Source organism: Neophocaena asiaeorientalis, unplaced genomic scaffold, assembly GCF_003031525.2.
Source record: "Neophocaena asiaeorientalis asiaeorientalis breed wild unplaced genomic scaffold, Neophocaena_asiaeorientalis_V1.1 scaffold338, whole genome shotgun sequence".
Taxonomy (NCBI): Eukaryota; Metazoa; Chordata; class Mammalia; order Artiodactyla; family Phocoenidae; genus Neophocaena; species Neophocaena asiaeorientalis.
Window position 1 is genome coordinate 187081 of NW_020175405.1, and position 23291 is coordinate 210371.

At 36.2% G+C, this 23291-nt stretch overlaps 1 protein-coding gene across 2 annotated transcripts in view; it reads left to right on the forward strand.

The window, feature by feature from the left end:
• NPAT (nuclear protein, coactivator of histone transcription) overlaps positions 1-23291 on the forward strand; it is a 52138-nt gene that overhangs the window by 587 nt on the left and 28260 nt on the right. For both annotated transcript variants that reach the window (XM_024766972.1, XM_024766971.1), the window contains exon 2: positions 14703-14821. In XM_024766972.1, the coding sequence (XP_024622740.1) occupies positions 14703-14821 (119 nt within the window). The remainder of the gene's footprint in view (positions 1-14702; positions 14822-23291) is intronic.

Consider the following 23291-nt stretch of genomic DNA (forward strand, 5'->3'; position numbering starts at 1 on the left):
AACTACGAATTTGGGACAAATGGGGTGATCTTCCCTCTCTATCCCCCACCCTCCCGCAAGAAGTCGTAGAGTGTAGAGGTTTGAAATGCCAGTTGCATACTTTAAGACAGCAGCAATTCCTGTTCTTTTGATTAGCAAGAATTTTCACAGGGGAAATGCCTTCCAGTTAAACATTTTCTAGTCCTAGTTAGTTTTTCCTCAATTTGAAAAGAATTAGTAACACTGCCAGTTGTCAGGCTGTATTGTCTGTGTGGGAAACGGGTTTTGTTGTTTTTCCCCTGAAAGAATAAAGAGGATTGTACTGCTGGGAATGAGAGCCACATAAATCTCAAAACCGGAGCCAGTGATTTACAGACATCATATGTGAATGGTAAATGGTAAACATTGTGATAAAACTTCCCCTGGCATCCACGGCCATTACTACCATTATTTTATTGCCAGAAAAATCCATTTCGTATTCCATTTTAAGTACTCAGCCCTGTCCAAAAAAATGGCTTTTGTGCACAGGCTCTTGATGAGCACATTTTGCAGAAAACATTAGAAGGTAATGGTTCCACCATATGTTTTTGGAGAAAATAATGACTTAAGTTTAAACTAATATTTTGTTAATGTTTGGTTAATCTTTTGTGCACTTTATCAGAACTGAATATCAACAGTTAACCTACATCATCTAAGGAAAAAGCTAGCTATCTTGTAATTGTTATATTAATTAGGATTATATGTAAACAGATCCAAAGTAGACTTTCACAAAGTTCACAATAACATTGACATACTTTATTATGGGTAGCTGTCCTGTGCATTGTGGGATGTTTATCAGCATCCCTGGCTTCTATCCATTAGATGCCAGCAGGACCCCAGTCCCCACCCCCACCCAGTCGTGAGAATAAAAAAAGTGTCCAGATATTGCCAGTATGTTTCCTGGAGGGCACGAACCACTGGTCTTAAGAAAGCAGTACGATTTTCTAACTGGAATAATTTACACCAAACTTGTATTTATTCTCCACAAACCAGCTGCTCTCCTAGACTTCCTCCTTTTTTTTAAATGGATAAAAACTACAGAGATTGTTTCTTACCCTAAAATTCTTATTTGTCATTCACATTCCATTTTCATTGCCACCAATCCTAGCAGTATGCATCCCATTACTTCTCTTTTGGACTGTTGTCATGGCTTCTCATATGGTCTTGCAATTCATCTTATTTACTGTTACAAAAATCTGCCTAAAGCATTCACACTACACCTCCAATTCTGAAAGTTGAAAGAGTTGTACACTTAAAAAAATTTCAAGTTGTGTGAAAGAATAATCCCCAAAAAAGCAAATCTCCCCACACTCACCACTCTTGCTTTTTTCATTTAGCATTATATCAACATGGAGATCTATGATCACACAACTTAGTGGCTTAAAATATTAACAGTTTTATTATTTACTCATGTTTCTCCTCCTGTCAGTACTCCCTCCCTCTCAGTACTCCTTCAGCCCCTCTCATTGTTGGCCCCTTTTCTTCATTATGTCCTTTCAGCAAATCTTTGGGTGGTAGTATGTTCCAGGCACTGTGCCAAATGCTAAAAATCGAGTTCTCCCCTTAGAGTTTACATAATTGGGTTTTTTACCCTTACCCACACACTCCGAAACATTTTCCTAGACCCCCACCTCACATTCTATCTAATGCTCTATCTATGTCACCCTTTCACAAGTCAGATTTATTCAAAGAATAAGCTCTACTTAGTTGCTCTATTTCCTCACTTAGCTTTCATTCTTCAACATACTGTGCTAACTTTTGTTAGCAGTAACCTCACTACTCCACTTAAATAGCCCTTGCTACTCCGCTACATCCAGCTATTTCCTTGCTGGAATTTCTTTAAATATTGTACAGGCCAAACTACATCAAAGTGTTGTTTGTTGCCTCTGGGCCACCAGTTTTGGTTTTATTAGTATGTCATACAAGGTGCTCTGTGGAACTGATCCTACCCATCTCTCTTGCTTGATCTCAACTTTTCAACATAGGCCCTATGCTCCAGGCATACCAAACGACTTGCAGTTTCTGCAGATACTCTTATGTATTTTGTTCTCTCTGCCTGCAATGTTTTTCTCCCCTAGTACACTTGTATTCAAGGTTCAGGTCAATTGTAATCTCTCAAACTTTTTCCAGCAGGTACAGTTAGTACTTTCTCCTTACATGCTCTCATGGCATTGTGGATTACTTCTGTCATACTCTTACCATGTTTTATTGTAGCTTTGTGTTTACTTACTTTTTTTTTTTGGTAAAATAAAACATAACAAAATTTAACCATTTTAGCCATTTTTACAGTTCTGTGACATTAAGTACAATCACATTGTTCTGTAAACATCACCATCATTCACCTATAGAACTTCACCTTACGAAAATGAAACTTTTTTGTCCTATGTTGTATTCTTAATCTGGGATTAATGGACAGGCTTCAAGAGTTCTGTGAGCCCCCAGACTATCTATAAAACTTAATGTATAGGTGGGGCATTTTTTTTATGGGTAAAGTATCCAGAACCTTATTTAGATTCCCAAATACGTTTGTTCCTTTCTGTGTGAGTCAGCATCCATTCAGGAAAACTGAAAGTAATCTGAGTATTTAACATGGAGGGATTTAATGAGGGTATTGGTTTCACTGGTGATAGAAAAGCTAAGACAAGCTGCTTACATGAGCCAGCTCAGAGAGTAGCAACAGCAGGAAACCACTCTGATAATCAGTAAGACAAGGAGAGATGAAACCCAGAGGCTGGTTTCACTGTGGAAGCTGGAAGGTAGACTTTGGTGTGGGAGCAGTAGTAGAGGAGATTCTACCATGGCAAAGAGGAAATGGAGGAAAAAAACATGGCTGCTTCCAACTGCCCTCCAATCTCCAACTGATGCTTCCCATTGATTGAACCCAACCAGAGGCTAGCCGACATGGAGCCCAGGAAATTGCCTGCAGGGGCTCAGGTTTCCTGTCCTACAGGGCAGAGCAGGGGAAACAGGAAGAGTAGATTTGAAGGCAAACAACCAGGACTGCCATACCTCCGAAAGTTGAAGAGCCACTGGTTCTATTCACCTTTATATCACTAAGATGTAGATATTTAATAAATATTTACAAAAGTGTAGCTGTGATCATGACCTTCCCCTTTGTACTGAATAATATCTGTCATTTTTTTCAGATTCTGTTTATTCAGATTCTGTTATTTATTCATAATAATGTCATTGCTGACATTTATAACATTTTATGGTCCTTACCCATTCTGTCTTTTCAGCTGTATTTCCAGCTGTTCTCCATCATATACCTAGTTCTTCATCCAAAACAGGCATGTTCTTCAAACATGCTCCATATGTGCTTTCCATCAGCTTCGTTGGGATTCCCCTACTGTCCTTCACTATTTGTCTCTTCCTTGAAACATGCATAGTATTCCCCAGTCTGTTAATACTTTCTCTAGCCCCTATGAAGTAACTCCAATTGTCTTACCACCTTTCCTTATATTACAGTTATTTGCATGTATATCTTTTGGGTCCTTGTAGATTATAGCTTCTTTATAGAGAGATTTTCCTTGTTATTTGTGGATCTAGTAATATAAAGCACTGCAAGTTAAGTATAAAGCACTGCAAGTTAAGTCTTCCCAAGAATTATTTACATTTTTTAAAGATCTTAAACTACTGATATTTGGGGGAAGTTATTAGAATATGTGAAGGAAATATTTTCATGTAGGGAGGTTTGCTGTCTCTTGCTTTCTTCATCAGGTGTATCTCTCTTTATCTTTCCCTCTCTATAAGTAAGAAGAAGAGAGGGCAGACTGTTGGCATCCTAGGTCCTAAAATTCAAAAACCCTAGATATAGCTAGGATTTTGTCTTTCCTTCTCTTTTTCAATTATGTTTTCCCTTCAGTCTATTTTGTTACTCATTACTACCTCCACTGAAAAGCAGGCAGAAGACAATATTAAGAAAAAAGGACATTCAAATTACCTATTTGAACATTGTTCAGTAAGTTTACACAAAAGATGTAGTTATTTTAAAGGTTTTTTTTTTTTTTTTTTTTTTGCCGTACGCGGGCCTCTCACTGCTGTGGCCTCTCCCGTTGCGGAGCACAGGCTCCGGACGCGCACGCTCAGCAGCCACGGCTCACGGGCCCAGCCGCTCCGCGGCACGTGGGATCCCCCCAGACCGGGGCACGAACCCGCGTCCCCTGCATCGTCAGGCGGACTCTCAACCACTGCGCCACCAGGGAAGCCCTAAAGATTTTTTTAAGGAATAAAAAGGAGAAACAAATTAAACTAATTTTGAAGAGTAACTATTTGTATTATTGTAATAAAAGATAATTGGCCCCTATTGTGTATTTTCATTGTAACATTTTAGATTTAGAATAATTTGTACCTAAAATTTCCCCCATTATTCTGATTGAGAATTGGTTACAATCAGGTACTTAATGATGATAAATAAGCTTTTCGTAGGCAAATAACTGGTTAACTGTAAGTGTAATAATAAATGAGCATGAAAGCAATCAACTGTTGCTTTACCTCATTATTTTGGAACTTCCCAGACAAAAGTAAAGCAGAATACATCAAGTCTAATCCAAAATGGGGATTCTAGATAGCCCAAAGGTGGGCATTTTTTTTGAGAGCAGAAGAGTTATATCAGATATTGCTATTTAAAAATGTATCATAACTTTTAAACCCTGTTGTAGCAGCAATCTAGCCTTTTAACAAAGGCTTTTCTCAAATGTATACTATACAAAAGTATAATATCTTACGAGAAGCCAAAAACTATCTGGTCTTCGTTGATTCCTTTTTTTTTTTTTTTTGGCTGCACCGCTAATTCCCTGACCCTCGGCAGTGAAAGCACAGAGTCCTAACCACGGACCACCAGGGAATTACCACCATATTTTTCTAGAAAGGTTAACTGCATATCACTATATTCTGTCTTGGACAGCGTTTCTCAACCTTTATTTCGTTATCGTACTCTTAGGAAGTATTTTTAGACTTTTTTTTTTTCCCCTAATTGCCCCTTGCATGAGATTTTAATGTTACAAATATACCGTTTATATATTGTATGTATATCTGTGATTTATGCATAAAAAGAGTTATATTTTATTCTTTCCTCTTCCTCCCCAGTACCAATTTTCACCCCCTTGGGACTATGTCATGCATTTTGAGAATACTTGGTCTAGAAAAAAGCAAATCTACGTTAAGGAATTAGATTTCATAACACCAGCTGTTAGAAGTCCCAAGTGGTTGTCAATATATCTGGGGTGATTAGTACTTTTGAAACTTTCTACCATGAAAAGAAACTGTTTGGGGTCTTCAATTTAAGTCTTGAAGCATGTAAAGAAAAAGCTCCAACTGCCCTGATTCCATGAATGATTCTAGTGATTTATAGACATTTAAAATTCTAACTTCATGAAATCCTAGTGGCAGCTGACTTACTTATTCCAAATAATGTAACTGTTAGAAAGCCAGTCATAAAAAATGATTTCTTTTCAGCTGGCTGTAGTTTTATTGGGGTTTATATTGGGTTATTTGTGAAAAATGAAAAAACAAGGAAAATAGCAGTCTATCTTTGATCCACATTGAAAGTGATTTTATATTTTCAATGAAGGGGATATTGAAGTGGTAGTATCTGAAGTGAAAGGTTTCTTCTGCTTTCTAAATGCTTTCTCACACTCCAAACGACAATGTCTTTGGTTGTTTTGTTTTGGGTTTTTTGTATGTTTGTTTCTTCCTGTAGCATTGATTAGCAAGAGGTTGGAAAACTGATTCGTCAACTATGAGTACAAACTGGTGAATTGGTTCCCAAATCCCAGGTAGGGCATTCCCTAAAATGGGATGACAATTTCCTTGCCGTTTTCTTTTTATAATGCTCATATATAATAACTTTGTAGGCCCTCTCAAGTTTTTGACTTGAAGGGCCTGGTTGAAGATATCATTCCAGGTGAAGAGGGTAGACCTTTATAATTTTAAAGTTGGGAAAGACCTTAGTAATAATTGCCTTAGAAGTTATTAACTATTATACCAACACCAAGGTAAATATACTACAAAGGGAATCTAGTATCCAGTAATAGGATTTTGGTACATAGGGAATTCAAAAAAAGATTCTCTGAGGAAGTGATAATTACAGTAGACCTGAAGAATGAGTTGGAAAAAAAAGAAAAGGAAAAAAAATAAAGAATGAGTTGGAAGTAGCTAGGCTAAGAAAAGATAAGCTGCCCAAGCAAAGGCAATAAAGTATACAGTAGCCTTGAAATAACAGCATTTATGTATTGAAAACATGCTCAACATCAGTAATTATTAAATAGAAATCAAAACTACAATGAAGTACCACCTCACATCAGTCAGAATAGCCATATTAAAAAGTCTACAAATAACAAATGTTGGAGAGGGTGTGGAAAAAAGGGAACCCTCCTACACTGTTGGTGAGAATATAAGTTGGTGCAGCCACTATGGAAAACAGTATGGAGGTTCCTCAACTAAAATTAAAGTTGCCATATGATCCAGCAGTCTCCCACTCCAGGGCATATAAACAGACAAAACGATAATTCAAAAAGATACATATACCCGTATGTTCATAGCAGCAATATTCACAATAGCCAAGACATGGAAACAACCTAAGTGTCCATCAACAGATGACTGGATAAAGATGTGGTACGTGTATACAATGGAATACTACTCAGCCATAAGAAAGAATGAAATAATGCCGTTTGCAGCAGCATGGATGGACTTGGAGATTATCATACTAAGTAAAGTAAGTCAAAAAGAGAAAGACAAATACCATATGATATCACTTATATGTGGAATCTAAAATATGACACAAATGAACCTATTTACAGAACAGAAATACTCTCAGACATAGAGAACAGACATGTGGTTGCAGGGGGGAGGAGAGGATGGATTGAGAGATTGTTGTATAAACAACAAGGTGCTACCATACAGCACAGGGAACTGTATTCAATATCCTGTGATAACCATAATGGAAAAGAATGTTTTAAATGTGTGTGTGTGTGTGTGTGTGTGTGTGTGTGTATTTATTTATTTATGTATAACTGAATCACTTTGCTGTACAGCAGAAATTAACACAATATTGTAAATCAACTATATTTCAATTTTTAAAAAAAGCATTCATGTATTCGTGGAATTGAAAGACCAGTTTGGCTAGGAAAGACGGAATGATAAGACATAAGGCTAAAGAGGAAATTAGGATATAAAACAAGTAGAGCCTCATATGACATATTAGGAATATAGGATTGTTTCTCATTGAGATATAATTCACATACCACAAAGTGTAAATTTCAGTAGTTTTTAGTACATGTTGTACTACCATCACCATTATCTTAATTCCAGAACATTTTATCACCCCGGAAAGAAACCCCATACTCATTAACAGTCACTCCCAATTTCTCCCTTTTCCCATCTTCTGGCAAATAGTAATCTACTTTCTGTCTATACATTTGCCTGTTCTGGACATTTCATGTAAATATGATTATACAGTATGTGGCCTTTTATGTCTGACTTCTTGAATTTACCAGTGTTTTCAAGATTCATCAGTGTTTCAACAAGTATAGATAATTCCTTCTTATGGCTGAATAATATTCTGTTGTATAGATATACCACATTTTGTTTGTCCATTGGTAAACAGTAGCTTGTTTCCACTTTGGGGCTATTATTAAAAATGCTGCTGTGAACATTTGTGTACAAGTTTTGTTTGGGCATATGATTTCAGTTCTCTTAGATATATTCCTAGGAGTGGATTAGCTTGGTTGTATGGTAATTCTATGTTTACTATTTTTGAGAACTTAACATATGGTTTTCAAAAGTGGCTGTACCATTTTATGTTCCCACCAGCAATATATGAGGTTTCCAATTTCTCCACTTTTTTGCCAATACTAACTACTGTCTTTTAATTCTAGGTATCCTAATGGGTATGAATTAGTATATCTCATTGTGCTTTTGCTTTTACATTTTCCTAATGACCAACGAAGTTGAGCCTCTTTTCATGTGCTTATTAGCAGTTTGTGTATCTTCTTTGGAGAAAGGTCTGTTCAGATCTTTTGTGCATTTTTTAATTGGGTTATTTGTCTTGTTATTGTCTTGCAAGAGTTTTTTTTAATGTATTCTGGTCCCTTATCAGATATATGATTTGCAAATATTTTCTTCCATTTTGTTGGTTGTCTTTTCACTTTCTTGTTTGTATCTTTGGAAGTACAAAAGTTTTTAATTTTGATAAAGTTCAGTTTATTTTTTTCTTTTGTTGCTTATTCTTTAGATGCCATATGTAAGAAACCATTGTCTAATCTAAGGTCAAAAAAATTTACACCTGTGATTTTTTTCTAAAAGTTATAATTTTAGTTCTTATATTTAAGTCTTTGATTCATTTTGAGTTACTTTTTGTATTTAGCATGAAGAAAGGGTCCAACTTCGGTTTTTTGCAGGTGGCTATCCAGTTGTCCCAGCACCAGCTGTGAAAAGACTATTCTTTCCCCCATTGAAGTGATGTGGTACTTTTCTAAAAACTCAATTGACCATAAAAGCTGAGACTGTTAATTCTGTTCAACTGATCTACATGTCTATCCTTATGCCAGTACACAGTTATCTTGATTACTATAGCTTTGTAATATGTTTTGAAATAGGTAAATGTGAGTCCTCCAGTTGTTTTGTTTTCGAGATTGTTTTGCTACTCTGTGTCCCTTGTATTTCCTTACAAATTTTAGGATCAGTTTATTTATTTCTGCAAAAAAGGCAGGTGGGGTTTTGATAGGGATTGTGTTGTGTGTGTAGGTCAACTTTGGGAGTATTGATATTCTTTGGGTCCATGAACCCAAGATATCTTCCCATTTATTTAGTCTTATTTAACATCTTTTAATGTTTTCTAGTTTTAGTGTACTCTTATTTTGTTAAACTTATTTCTAAGTATTCTTTTTAATGTTATTTTAAATAGAATTGTTTTCTTAATTTCATTTTTGGATTGTTCATTGCAAGTGTATAGATATACAGTTGATTTCTGTATATGCATCTTGTATCCCACAGCCTTGCTGAAGTCATTTAAAATTTTCTATATGTGACATCATGTCTTCTGGAAACAACTGACTTTTGGTTTCATTGATTTTTCTCAATTTTTTAACTCTCTATTCCTTTTTTTTTTTTTCCCCTCTAATATCCATTATTTCCTTCCCTCTGCTTCCTTTGGGTTTAGTTTGCTCTATTTCTAGTTTCTTAAAGTGCAAGGATAGGTTATGGATTTGAGGTCTTTCATCTTTTTAATACAGGTATTTATAGCTATAAGTATACAAATAAGCAATGCTTTAGCTGCATCCCATAAGTTTTGGTATATTGTATTTTTGTTTGCATTTATCTTAAAATATTTTCTACTTATTTATATATTCTCTGACCCTTTGATTATTTAGGAGAGTGTTTGATTTCCACATATTTGTGAATTTCCCATTGTTTCTGATTTCTCATTTAATTCCATACTCAGTATGATTTCAGTCTTTTTTCATTTATTAAAGACTGGGCAATTAGGAGAGAAATTGAAATAACAAGCATCCAGATTGGAAAGGAAAGAGTCAAATATCTCTATTTTCAGATTAGATGATGTCTTGACCAGGCTAGAACTTTCAGTACAGTGTTGCATAGAAGTGGCAAGAGCAGACATCTTTGTCTTGTCCTTGATCTTGTGGGGAAAGCTTTGAGTCTTTCATCATTGAATATGATGTTCACTTGTCTTAATGTCCACTTTGTCTAATACTGGTGTAGCCTCTCCAGCTGTCATTAGGTTACTGTCTGGATGGTGTATCTTTTTCCATCCTTTTATTTTCAACTAATTTGTGTCTTTTTTTTGAACATTTTCCCCCTTTTTAATTAATTAATTTATTTATTTTTATTTGGCCACATAGCGTGTGGGATCTTAGTTCCCCAACCAGGGATGGAACCCACACCCCCTGCATTGGAAGCACAGAGTCTTAACCACTGGAGCACCAGGGAAGTCCCTGCAGTTGTCTTTTAAAGCAGAGAGGAGAAAAAGGATTACAAACAAATATCATTTATACTATTTTATTCTTGCCTGTGTAGTTACCTTTACCATTTTTCGTTAATATTTTAGTGTGGATTTGACTTTCATTTTAGTCTGAAGGACTCCCTTTAATATTTCATATAGGGCAGGTCTGTTAGCAGCAGATTATTTCAGTGTTTTTTAATCTGGGACTATCTTAGTTTCTTAATTTTGAAGAAGTCATGCTAGATAATAGAATTCTTGGTTGACTTTTTCCTGTCAGCACTTTTAATATGTCATCTCACTGCCTCTGGCCTTCATGGTTTCTAATGAGAACTCAGCTGTTAATCTTATAGAGGATCCCTTGTATGTTATAAGCCATTTCTCTTTCCACTTTCAAGATTCTCTCTTTTGACAATTTACGATATGTCTAGCTATGGATCTCTTTGAGTTTATCTTACTTGTAGTTTTTTGAGTTTCCTGAATAAGTAGATTGATTATAGTTTCCTAAAATTTGGGGTGTTCTCAGCCCAATATTTCTTCAAATATTCTTTCTACCCTTTTCTGTCTCTCAGTTCCTTCTGGGACCCCCAGAGCATATGCTTATGTTGGTACATTTGAAAAAGTTTCACAGGTCTCTGAGACTGTTCACTTTCGTCATTCTTTTTTTGTTTGTGTTCCTCATACTAGATAATCTCATTTGATCTATGTTCAAGTGCACTGATTCTTTGATCTTTCTCCTCAAATCTGCTATTTATTGGCAAATTTTGTACTTCAGTTATTATGTTTTTTGTTTTCAACTCCAGAATTTCTACATGGTTTTTTTTCTTTTAATTTCTTTCTCTTTTATTTCTTTTTCATAGATGTTCTCATAATTTTGTTTAGATATTTAGGCATAGTTTTCTTTAGTTCTCTGACCTTATTTTAAAAAGCTGAAAGTTTTAAGTCTAGTGCCTTGGCTTCCTTAGTGACAGTTTCTACTGACCGTACATTTTCCCCCTTGTTTATTAGCCATACTTTCTTGTTTTTCTGCATGTCTCATAATTTCTTTATTGAAAATTGAGAACTTTAAAAGTTTTCAATTGGTATAGTGGTAGAATGTGACAACTCTTGCAATCTGATTCACCTCCCTCCTTCATGTTTGTTATTGCTCCTTGTTGTTGTTTAGCAGTTGTTTTTTTTTTTAACGATTAGTCTCCTGAACTAATTATGTAAGGTCTATATTCTTTGAGTTTATATTCTATGATTGGACAATGATTTCCTTAAATGCTTGGAGTCAGTAAATCTCCCACTGTTTGCTAGGGGGCTGTGTGTACATTGGGGTATGCTTCAACATTCAGCTAAGCATTTGACAGCTTTGCCTTAGCCTTCACTTCCTGCTTGTCAGAGGCTTATGGTCAGCCAGAGGTGAGTGCTTAGGGTTGTCAGATCTTTTCTGAATACACATGCTACCCTACATTTGCACATGGCCTTCTAGTGTCCCAGGAGTATGTCAGAGCTTTTAAAATCCCCCTACAGACTTCTCATTCCCCAGCTTTTCTTTTTGAGTTTGTTTGTTTGTTTAGCTTGTTGTTTGTCCCAACCATTATCTCTGTCATAGGCAGCTGTAGTGTTAACCAGTTTCTGCTGATTGATTTAACAAAAACACCTCCAAGGAGAAGGTTTACACAGGGTGAACTTTGATTCAATTCAAAGACAAGCCATGCAAGTGAGGTTTTACATGAAGTTGTCACACAAATCAAATAATGACAGTTTCTGGGAATGGGACTTGGGAAAGAGTCCAGCTTCATCTGATCTGTCCATTTTCTACTGGGCTGCTGGTTTTCACTGCATTTGCAGGCTGTTGATTTTCAAGTATACCACTCAGTTGGAGAGATGAGCATGAGAATAGAGGAAGTTAAAATGCCACAGTGTTGATTGTCCTTACTGACATTCAGCCATTTTTCTTAATAAATGCTCACAGATTTTTTTGCAAGACAATGATTATTTTCAGAGTTCTGTAAAAGTTTAATAATTTGTGCCGGTGTTCTCATTGCTTTTATAGAAGAGAGGACTTTTGGAGGTCCTTACTCTTCCATTCCTGCTGAAGCTGCTCAGGATTTAGAAGTTTAACCTGAGAGCTGTGGGAAATGATGTGAGCCCTTCAGCTTTACACAAGGAAATAACTTAACCAGATTTGATTCACAAGTCAAGGCAGGTGTGATGCCTTATAGATGAAGTATCTTACTCTGGAAGAATTTAAGTGCTTTTCTTCCCCAAAGCCACAATGCTTATTTTAACACAATAGAGTAAGAACCTGGTCTCCTGATATCCTATCTAGTGTTCTTTTTCTGCTGTATTACTGCTTATAGAGTTGGTTAGTTGAACCCCAGTGATGCTAAGAAATAAAAAAAGAAGGATAGGATGCTAGTCAAGACAGTGTTCATATATATGAAAGTACAAAGCACTGGTACATGATATTGTTTCATAAATGTCAGTTAGGTGTGAATATTAAAGTTCTGGTTGAAATAGTTAATGCTTTGATTCCCAAAGGGCAGAAATTAAAAAGCAAAGGAGTGCCTTTCTTACATTTCATACGAAGTAGGTCTTCTCTTCAATTTTTTTTTACACCATTAGGCAAATAAGTGAAATATACAGGTAAATTGCAATGTTGAGAGAATGTAATTTTTTTCATAATCCAATAAGTTAATTTATACCATCTACTCACCTAGTTAATTTGGAGGTTATGGAGTAGAACATTTATCACTTATTGGTTCTCTTGTTATTTATTGTTACTTTATTGTTTCTCCTGTAAGCATTACTGTGCAGTAATTGCACTTTATCAAACACCTTATTTTTCTGGGTTAGCTAGAGTTTCTGGGAGTTTTGGTTTTTTCCAGTTTTATTGAGATGTAATTGATATGCATCACTGTATAAGTTTAAGATGTACAGCATAATGGTTTGACATATATATTGTGAAATGATTGCTGCAGTAAGTTCAGTTCGCCTCTATCATCTCCCATAATTACAATAAAAAGAGAAAGCAAAAAAACAAATTTTTTTTTCCTTGTGATGAGAACTCTTAGGATCGATTCAATCTCCTAACAATTTTCATATATATCGTACAGCAGTGTTAAGTATAATCACTTACTATATTGCAGTGTACTTACAGTACCTAGTATTTACAGTTGACCCTTAAACAACACAGATTTGAACTGTGCGGGTCCACTTACATGTGGATTTTTTTTTCAATGAACACACTCTACTACACAATCCATGGTTGGTTGAATCTGCGTATGTGGACCTCGGATTTGGAGGGCCAACTATAGTTATACATGGATTTTTCGACTGTGTGGAGGGTCGATGCCCTTAGCCCCAGCATTGTTCAAGGGTCAACTGTATTTATCTTGTAACTGGAAATTTGTATCTTCTGACCGCCGTTTTCTGATTGCCCCTCCTTCCATCCCCTGCCTCTGGTAACCACAAATCTGGTCTCTTTTTCTGTGAGTTCAGTTGGGGGTTTTTTGTTTTTGTTTTTAAGATTCCACATATGAGTGAGATCATATAGCATTTGTCTGTTTTGGCCTAAGTTATTTCACTTACCATAATACTCTCAAGTTCCATCCATGTTGTCCCAAATGCCAAGGTTTCATTTTTTTTTATTAATGGCTGAATAATACTCCATTGTGTGTATATATACACCACAACTTATTTATCCATACATTCATCAGTGGACACTTAGGTTGTTTCCATGCCTTGTCTATTGTAAATAATGCTGCTATGAACACAGGGGGCACAGATATCTTTTCAAGATAGTGTTTTTTCTTTCCTTTGGATATATTCCCAGAAGTGGAATTGCTGGATCATATGGTAGTTCTATTTTTAATTTTTTGAGGATCCTCCATACTGTTTTCCGTAGTGGCTGTATCAGTTTTCAATCTCACCAACAGTACACAAGGGTTAATTGGATAACTTGGTTTCTTGTTCTTGAATTTTATGAGTTCTTTATTTATGTGGGTTATTAACCCCTTATCAGATAGATATGTGGAAATATTTTTCCCATTCCATAGGTTGTTTTTTCATTTTGTTGATGGGTTTCTTTTGCTGTGCAGAAGCTTTCTAATTTGATATATTCCAACTTGTTTATTTTTTATTTTGTAACTTGCGCATTAGGTGTCAAATCCAGAAAATCACTGCCAAGACCCATGTCAAAGGGCTTTTTTCCTGTTTTCTTCTAGGAGTTTCTTGCTTTCAGGTCTTATGTTTAAGTCTTTAATCCATTTCAAGTTAATTTTTGTGAGTGGTGTAAGATAAGGGTCTAGTTTCACTCTTTTATGTGTGAATATCCAATTTTTCTAGCACCATTTGTTGAACAGATGGTTTTTTTCTCCATTGAGTATTCTTGGCTTCCTTGTCAAATTTAGTTGACCATTTATGCTGTGGATTTTTTCTAGGCTCTCAATTCTGTTCTGCTGATCTATTTGTCTGTTTTTATGCCAGTACCATACTGTTTTGTTTACTATGGCTTTATAGCATATTAGCTAGAGTTTTTCTTTTCGAACAGCTGTTTTATGAATTCTGCCTTGTACTGCAGCACAAACTGGTGTTTCAGGCAAGGCTGTAGAATCCCATCATGTTCACCTGAAGTTACATTTATGATATGAAACTGCTGTAGTATTTTCAACAGCACTTTTAATTGAAAGTTCAGCATTTACTGAAATTACTGAGTTACATTTTATTTTTCCTTTAGGTTACTTACAACAAGAGAACCTTACTTCTACCTGCCAGGCTTTTATTTTGGAAAGTTCAAATTTAAAAGAATATGCAGAACACTGTACAGATGAAGGTTTTATCCCAGCCTGCTTACTGGTGAGTGATTTGTTCTTTAAGGAAATATTTCACCATTGACCCACATAAGACACTATAAACATGGTCTTAAAAATCAGTCCATTAGCAAAATCAAAATGGGCAGAAATTTGATAGTTTGTATTCATGCATCGGTGGAAAGACCTAAAGAAGGCCAGCTCTTTTTTTCATACATTTATGTCTAAGCTGGGAAGTGAATTCCAACTTTGAGAGTCAGTTTCAAAATGACACCTTCATTTCTAATTAGTTTCACTACTGCTTGTTTTGGGGCTTACTTGTTTACTGCCTGTTATGGACTAAATATTTGTATCCCTCCAAAATTCGTATATTGAAACCCCACCCCTCAGTGTGATGGTATTTAGAGGTAAGGCGTTTGGAAAGTAAATAGGTTTAGATTAGGATATGAAGTTGGGACCCTCATGATGGGATTTAAAAAGTGCAAGACAGAGAAATTTCCATGTGCACACACATCAAGAAGGGGGATGTCTACAAGCCAGGAAATAGGTCCTCACCAGGAACCAAATCATCTGCCAACTTGATCTTGGATTTCCCAGCCTGCAGAACAATGAGAAACAAGCCACCTGGTCTATGGCATTATATAGCAGTCCAATCTTTCCTATATTTGCTTTTCCTATAGTTGCTTACTTCAGACAAATATGAAACATATTTTGATATCTTGTTGTCACCTCTTTTTAAAATATCACTAGACCAGTAGAGCATTGTTTGGTATTTAATGGGTATATGCTAGAACTACATTATTTGAAATGGTATTTTGTCATTTTATTTTACTTTATTTTATTTTGCGGTACACGGGCCTCTCACCGTTGTGGCCTCTCCCGTTGCGGAGCACAGGCTCTGGACGCACAGGCTTAGCGGCCATGGCTCACGGGCCCAGCCGCTCCACGGCATGTGGGATCTTCCCGGACCAGGGCACGAACCCGTGTCCCATGCGTCAGCAGGCAGACTCTCAACTGCTGCGCCACCAGGGAAGCCCTGTCATTTTATTTTAAACATGGGTCTTTAGATTCATTTCAGCTGTCACAGACAACATGATTATCTATGGAGGAAACCTAAAAAAACCTACAAAACTGCTGGAGTTTAGCAAGGTTACAGGATACAAAGTGTACGAAAGTCCATCATATTTCTTTATACCTACAATGAACCATTGGAAGTGGAATTAAAAAATATATACCATTTATAGTAGCACCCAATAAACAAACAAAAATAAAATACTTAGGTAATATATGTAACAAAATATGCGTAAAATCTGTATGCTAAAATCTACATGAAAGAAATCAAAAAACTTGAATAGAAAGAAAGATACACTGTGTTCATGGAATGAGCAACTCAATATTGTTAAATGTCCATTCTCCAAATTTTGATCTATACATTCATTACAGTCAAAATCCCAACAAGTTTTTTGTTTGTTTCTGTTTTGAAATGGCCATTTATTGACTATGTCTGATCTGCAAGTTACCATTTACATCCTATTGTTCACATAGTTTTTTCAAGAATAAACAGAAACTACATCTAATCCATTCATTTAAGGGGGATGGCTAACAATGTGACACAGAAAGCCCTGTGTCTGCCTAGGGGAAATAGAGTAAGTCCCCTACATAGGAACTTTCAAATTGCAAACTTTCAAAGATGCGAAATGCTACTACCCAGACATCACTGGATCGTTTTTTCAAGAGGATAGATGGAATTAAATCCAGCAAGGACCAGAACCTGTGCCATCAACGTCAGGTGTGAGTGAAATTGTAGTTTGCCCTCTGTCTCCTATTGCTGATGATCCTTCAGCTCAACCATCTCCCATCTCCTCTCCCTCCTCCAGTCAGTAACTCTTCTTGCCTTTTGACTCAATGCTAGCCCCTGTGTGCCAGCTATTGTACTGTACTACTGTACTTTTCAAGGTACTGTACTGTAAGATTAAAAATGTTTTCTTTATTTTTTGTGTTTGTTTTTTATGTATTATTTGTGTGAAAAGTATTATAGACCTATTACAATACAGTACCATATAGCTGATTGTGTTAGTTGGGTACCTAGGCTAACTTTGTTGGACTTAACGAATGCGCTTTTGGAATGGGACTCATTCATATATAAGGGACTTACTGTAATCAGCTTTCACTATGATACGAATTAGGAAGTGATTCCTAATTTACTGAATATCTACCAGGTGCACACTCAGCATCAGCAAATTGATGATAACATTTTACAAGAGTGATCCAGATCCACAACTCTTTTGACAGCAGGACCTAATTTGAACTGATATTTATAGTTTTAAAAATCCCACTCTCTAACTATTTATCAATTTAGTTGTAGAAATGTTAAATTTTAGATTGTGGGATGCTGCCCCAACCCCACAGGAGTTATTACATAATACACAGTTTATGTCCAGGTATAATAGGCATTATCTCAAAATCTGAAAAAAACTGAAATTTAATACACATTTGGGAGTGATGCTGATAATAGGTGGGGCATTGCATTTGTGGGAGCAGGAGTTTATGGAGAATCTCTGTACCTTCCTCTCAATTTTCTTGTGAACATTAAACTGCTTTTAAAAATTAAATAACACATATGATCCCAACAGTTTCAGGGATTTTGGATCTTCACTGCAAATGATTTGATACTGTTGGGCTCTTCATTTATTTAATGACAATAATTTTAAAGAATGAGGGTATTCAGAGAAAAATACTCAATAAACATTTTATTAGACTTTTTTTTTTTTTTTTTTTTTTTTTTTTTGGTAAAGTGGGATCCCCCTGGACCGGGGCACAAACCCACGTCTCCCGCATTGGCAGGCAGACTCTCAACCACTGCGCCACCAGGGAAACCCTAGACTTTTTAAAATTCATAATATCATAAGTTGTAATCCAGAGTTAATTTCTCCTGTCTGCCAAATACTTTATAATTATTATATTTGTAAAGCTACCAAAAACATTGTTCACAAATCCAAAGAAGTCCTAATCACATTCTTTTTTTTTTTTTTTTTTTTTTGGGATGGACGCGCAGGCTCAGCGGCCATGGGTCACAGGCCTAGCCGCTCCACAGCATGTGGGATCTTCCTAGACTGGGGCATGAACCCGTGTCCCCTGCATCGGCAGGCGGACTCTCAACCACTGCACCACCAGGGAAGCCCGTAATCACATTCTTAACATTAACTTGCAGTCCAGTATCAGATTTGCTTGTGTTGAATTGGTTTATTGACAATAGCTGATTTTTGTTAAAGTAGCACCCACTTAAAAGATCATTGATCACTTTATCATTATGAAATGCCTTTCTTTGTTTTTGTTTTAAAGTCTGTTTTATCTGATACAAGTATTGCTACCCCAGCTTTCTTTTCATTTCCATTTGCATGGAATATTTTTCCATCTCTTCATTTTTACTCTGTGTGTCCTTAGATTTGAACAACCAAGTCTCTTGTAGACCGTATATAACCTTCACACTAGCTTTATAGTGGGTGATCCACTACCTTTACTATGTATTTGACTCTACCAGTGAGATATTTTTCTTTCATAATTTTCTTATTTCTAGTTTTGGCCTCTTCTTTTCCATTTAAAGAAGTCCCTTTAAACATTATTTATAGGGTCGGTTTAGTGGTGATGAACTCCTTTGGCTTTGTTCATCTGGGAAACTGTATCCTTCACTTCTGAATTATAATCTTGCCAGGTAGAGTATTCTTGGTTGTTCGGTTATTTTTTACAGCACTTTCAACATGTTGTGCCAGTCGCTTCTGGCATTTGAAGTTTCTGCTGAAAAATCCTCTGATCATCTTATAGGGGTTCTCTTGTATGTAACTAGTTGTTTTTCACTTGCTGCTTTTAAGATTCTCTGTTTCTCTTTAACTTTTGACATTTAAATTATAATGTGTCTTGGTGAGGGTCTCTTTCGGTTCATTTTGTATGGGACTCTATGCTTTCTGTATTTGGATGTCTTTTCCTTTGACAAGTTAGGGAAGTTTTCAGCCATTATTTCTTCAGATAGGTTTTCTATTCTTTTCTCTCTCACTCTTCTCCTTCTGGAATCCCTTTTATGGGAAAGTTAGTGTGCATGACGTTGTCCCAGAGATCCCTTAAACTATCCTCATTTTTTTTGCAATCTTTTCTGTTTTAATTGAGTTATTTCTGCTACCTTGTCTTCCAGATTGCTGATCCATTCTTTTGCATTCTCTAACCTGTTGATTGTCTGTAGTTATTTTCACTTCGGTTATTGTATTCTTCAGTTCTCATTGGTTCTTTTTTGTATTTTCTCTTTGTTGAAGTTCTCACCTGAGTTCATCAATTCTTCTCCCAAGTTCAGTGAGCATCTTTATGACTATTACTTTAAACTCTTTAGCTGGTAAATTGCTAATCTCTGTTTTGTTTAGTTCTTTTTCTGGGGTTTTATCTTATTTTGTTTGTAAGGTATTCTTTTGTCTCTTCATTTTGCCTAGCTCTCTGTATTTGTTTCTGTGTATTATCCTGGTCTTGAAAGAGTGGCTTTATGTAGAAGGTGTCCGGTGAGCTCAGTGGTAGAATCCCCCTGTCACCAGAGCCAGGTGCTCCAGGGGTATCCACTGTGTGGGCTGTGTGCACCTTCCTGTTGTGGTTGGGCCGCAGCTGCTGTGGGTGTGGTGGTGGGCAGGGCCATCCTTCAAACTGGGGGTCTGAGGCCTAGCCACTACTGCTGCCAGCTTGCTGATGCGCAGTGCTGTCCTCTTGGAGTAGGAGCACAAGTACCACTTAAGTAGTGTTGTGGAAGAATAACCCAAACAGTTCTTAAAAAGGATATGTTCAAGGACTCACATTAGTCGACCTTAAGACTTACTAACCAGCAATAGTAATCAGGATTGAGTGGCATTAGGAGATAGTTAGGTATAAGATCAGTGGAACAAAATAGAGAGTCCAAATGTGATTTTTTTTGACAAAAGCACAAAGGCAATTCACTAGAGAAAGGATAATCTTAACAATAAGTGGTGATAGAACAATTAGACATCCAGATTTTTTTTAAAAAAAAGAAAAAGAAAAACCTTTACACATACCTCATACAAAAATTAACCAACAGTGGATAATAGATCAAAATGTAGAACATAGAACTATAGGAGTTTCAGAATAAGACATAGGAGAAACTGTGCAATCTTGGTTTTGGTAATGAATTTTTAGACATGAAGCCAAAAGCGCTGACTGAAAAATGAAAACTTGATAAATTCAACGTTATAAAAATTTTTAATTTTTGCTCTATAAGAGACAATATTAAAAGAATGACAAGCCATAAGCTAGGAGAAAATATTTGCAGCTCTGAAAAAAGGATTGTGCCCAGAATATATAGGAAACTTTTTTTTTTTAACTGAATTTTTTCTTTAGTGGGCAAGAGATCTGAAGACCCTTCCCCAAAGAAAATACAGGAATGGCAATAAGCATGTGAAAAAAATACTCCACATTATTAGTCATTAGGAAAATGAAAATTAATACCCCAATCAGATACTGATACATACATATTAGAATGACTACTATAAAAAACAATTTTTAAAGTTTGTCAGATTCTTGGTGGCAAAGATGCAGAGCAACAAAAACTCTTATTCATTGCTGATGACAATGCAAAATCATACAGCCGCTTTGCAAAACAGATTGGCAGTTGTTAATGAAGTTAAACAACTGGGCCGCACGTGACCCAGCATTCATACAACCAGATATTTACCCAAGTAAATTGAAAAACTTATATTCACACAGAAACTTACATGCTGATGTTTATCTGTGGTGGTCAAAAACTGAAAATAACCAAGATGTCTTTCAGCAAGTGAATGAATAAACAAACTGGTACATTCCTACTAGTAAGCAGTAAAAAGCAGCACTATTGATTCATATAATAACATGAATGAATCTTAAATTCTTCTGAATTCTTCTAAATTAGCAACTTTAACAAGTAAATTAATATAGATAATGGGAGCCAGTTTTCTCACTCTGTGAGAAAGAAAGTACAAATAAGCATAAGAATGAGACCTGTAGCATTAAATTATATAGTCAGAGATATCAGTTATGAAGTTTATGAAGTTTATTTTAATATATGTACAGTTATATACAGAAATACAGATTTTTTTTTTTTTTTTTTTTTTTTCGGTACGCAGGCCTCTCACTGTTGTGGCCTCTCCCATTGCAGAGCACAGGCTCCCGACACGCAGGCTCAGCAGCCATGGCCCACGGGCCTAGCCGCTCCGCGGCATGTGGGATCTTCCCGGACCGGGGCACGAACCCGTGTCCCCTGCATCGGCAGGCAGACTCTCAACCACTGCACCACCAGGGAAGCCCCAGATTTTTTGTATATGTGGATTAGCATATCTGTGTGTGTAGCTCTATGTGCTGTGGGGGCCTAACTGCAGTAATACCCTAGTAACTACAAGCAAATCTACCACCCACATTTTTACTTCTCATGGTTCTGGAGGTTGGAAAGACCAAGATCAAGTGCCCCTGTTTCCGATCCTGGTGAAGGCTGTCTTCCTGGCTTATAAACAACCACCTTCTTGATGTGACCTCACATGAATTTATGTGGACATAATTCATTATATAGCATTCATTCAGCAATTGTTTTTTTAGCTACTAAAAATAAAGCAAGGTATAATGATCCAGTTAGTATTAGGTGTATCCCTTAACTTCTCAGACTTTAAATAATACAGAAGCTACTGTACCACAAGCAACTCTATGTCACTAAAATGGACAACCTAGAAGAAAGGGATGAATTCTTAGAAAGGTACAATCTCCCAAGACTAAACTAGGAGGAAATAGAAAATATGAGCAGACCAATCACAAGTAGTGAAATTGAAACTGACTAAAAAACTCCCAGCAAACAAAAGTCCAGGACAAGATGGCTTCACGGGTGAATTCTGTCAAACATTTAGAGAAGAGTTACCTATCCTGAAACTATTCCAAAAAATTGCAGAGGAAGGAACATTCCCAAACTCATTCTGTGAGGCCACTATCACCCCGATACCAAAACCAGACAAAGATACCACAAGAAAAAGAAAATTACAGGCCAGTATCACTGATGAACATTGATGCAAAAATTCTCAACAAAATACTAGCAAACCAAATCCAACAATACAGTAAAAGGGATCACACACCATGATCAAGTGAGATTTATCCCAGGGATGCAAGGATTTTTCAGTATACACAAATCAATTAGTGTGATATACCACATCAAAAAATTAAGGAATAAAAACCATGTGATCATCTCAATAGATGCAGAAACAGCTTTTAACAAAATTCAACACCAATTTATGGTAAAAACTCTCCAGAAAGTGGGAATAGAGGGAACCTACTTCAACATAATAAAGGCAGTATCTGACAAAACTACAGCTAACATCATACTCAGCGATGAAAAGCTGAAAGCATTTCCTCTCAGATCAGGAACAAAAACAAGGATGTCCACTCTTGCCACTTTTATTCAACATAGTTTTGGAAGCCCTACCCACAGCAGTCAGAGAAGAAAAAGAAATAAAAGGAATCCAAATTGGAAAAGAAGAAATAAAACTCACTGTTTGCAGATGATGACACTATACGTAGAAAATCCTAAAGATGCTACCAGAAAACTAAACTCATCGATGAATTCAGTAAAATTGCAGGATACAAAATTAATACATAGAAATCTCCTGCATTCCTGTACACTAACAACAAAAGATGAGAAAGAGAAATTAAAGAAACAATCCCATTTACCATTGCATCAAAAAGAATAAAATACCTAAGAATAAACCTACCTAAGGAGGCAAAAGACCTGTACTCCAAAATCTATAAGATGCTGATGAAAATAAATCGAAGATGACATGAACAGATGGAAAGATATACCATGTTCTTGGATTGGAAGAATGAGTATTGTCAAAATGACTATACTACCCAAGGCCATCTACAGGTTCAATTCAATCTGTTTCAAATTACCAATGGCATTTTTCAAAGAACTGGAAAAAAAATGTTTTAATTTGTATGGAGACACAAAAGACCCCAAATAGCCAAAGCAAGCTTGAGAAAGAAAAACGGAGCTGGAGGAATCAGGCTCCCTGGCTTTAAACTATATTACAAAGCTAGAGTCATCAAAACAGTATGGTAAAAAAAAAAAAAACAGTATGGTACTGGCACAAATACAGAAATGTGGAACAGGATAGAAAGCCCAGAAATAAACCCACACACTTATGGTCTATTAATTTATGACAGAGGAGGCAAGATTATACAATGGAGGAAAGACAGTCTCTTCAATAAGTGGTGCTGGGAAAACTAGACAGCTACATGTAAAAGAGTGAAATTGGAACACTCTCTAATACCATACCAAAAAATAAACTCAAAATGGATTAAAGACCTAAATGTAAGGCGGGATACTATAAAACTCCTAGAGGAAAACATAGGCAGAACACTCTTTGATACAAATTGCAACAATGTTATTTTGTATCCATCTCCTAGAGTTATGGAAGTAAAAATAGTAATAGACAAATGGGACCTAATTAAACCCAAAA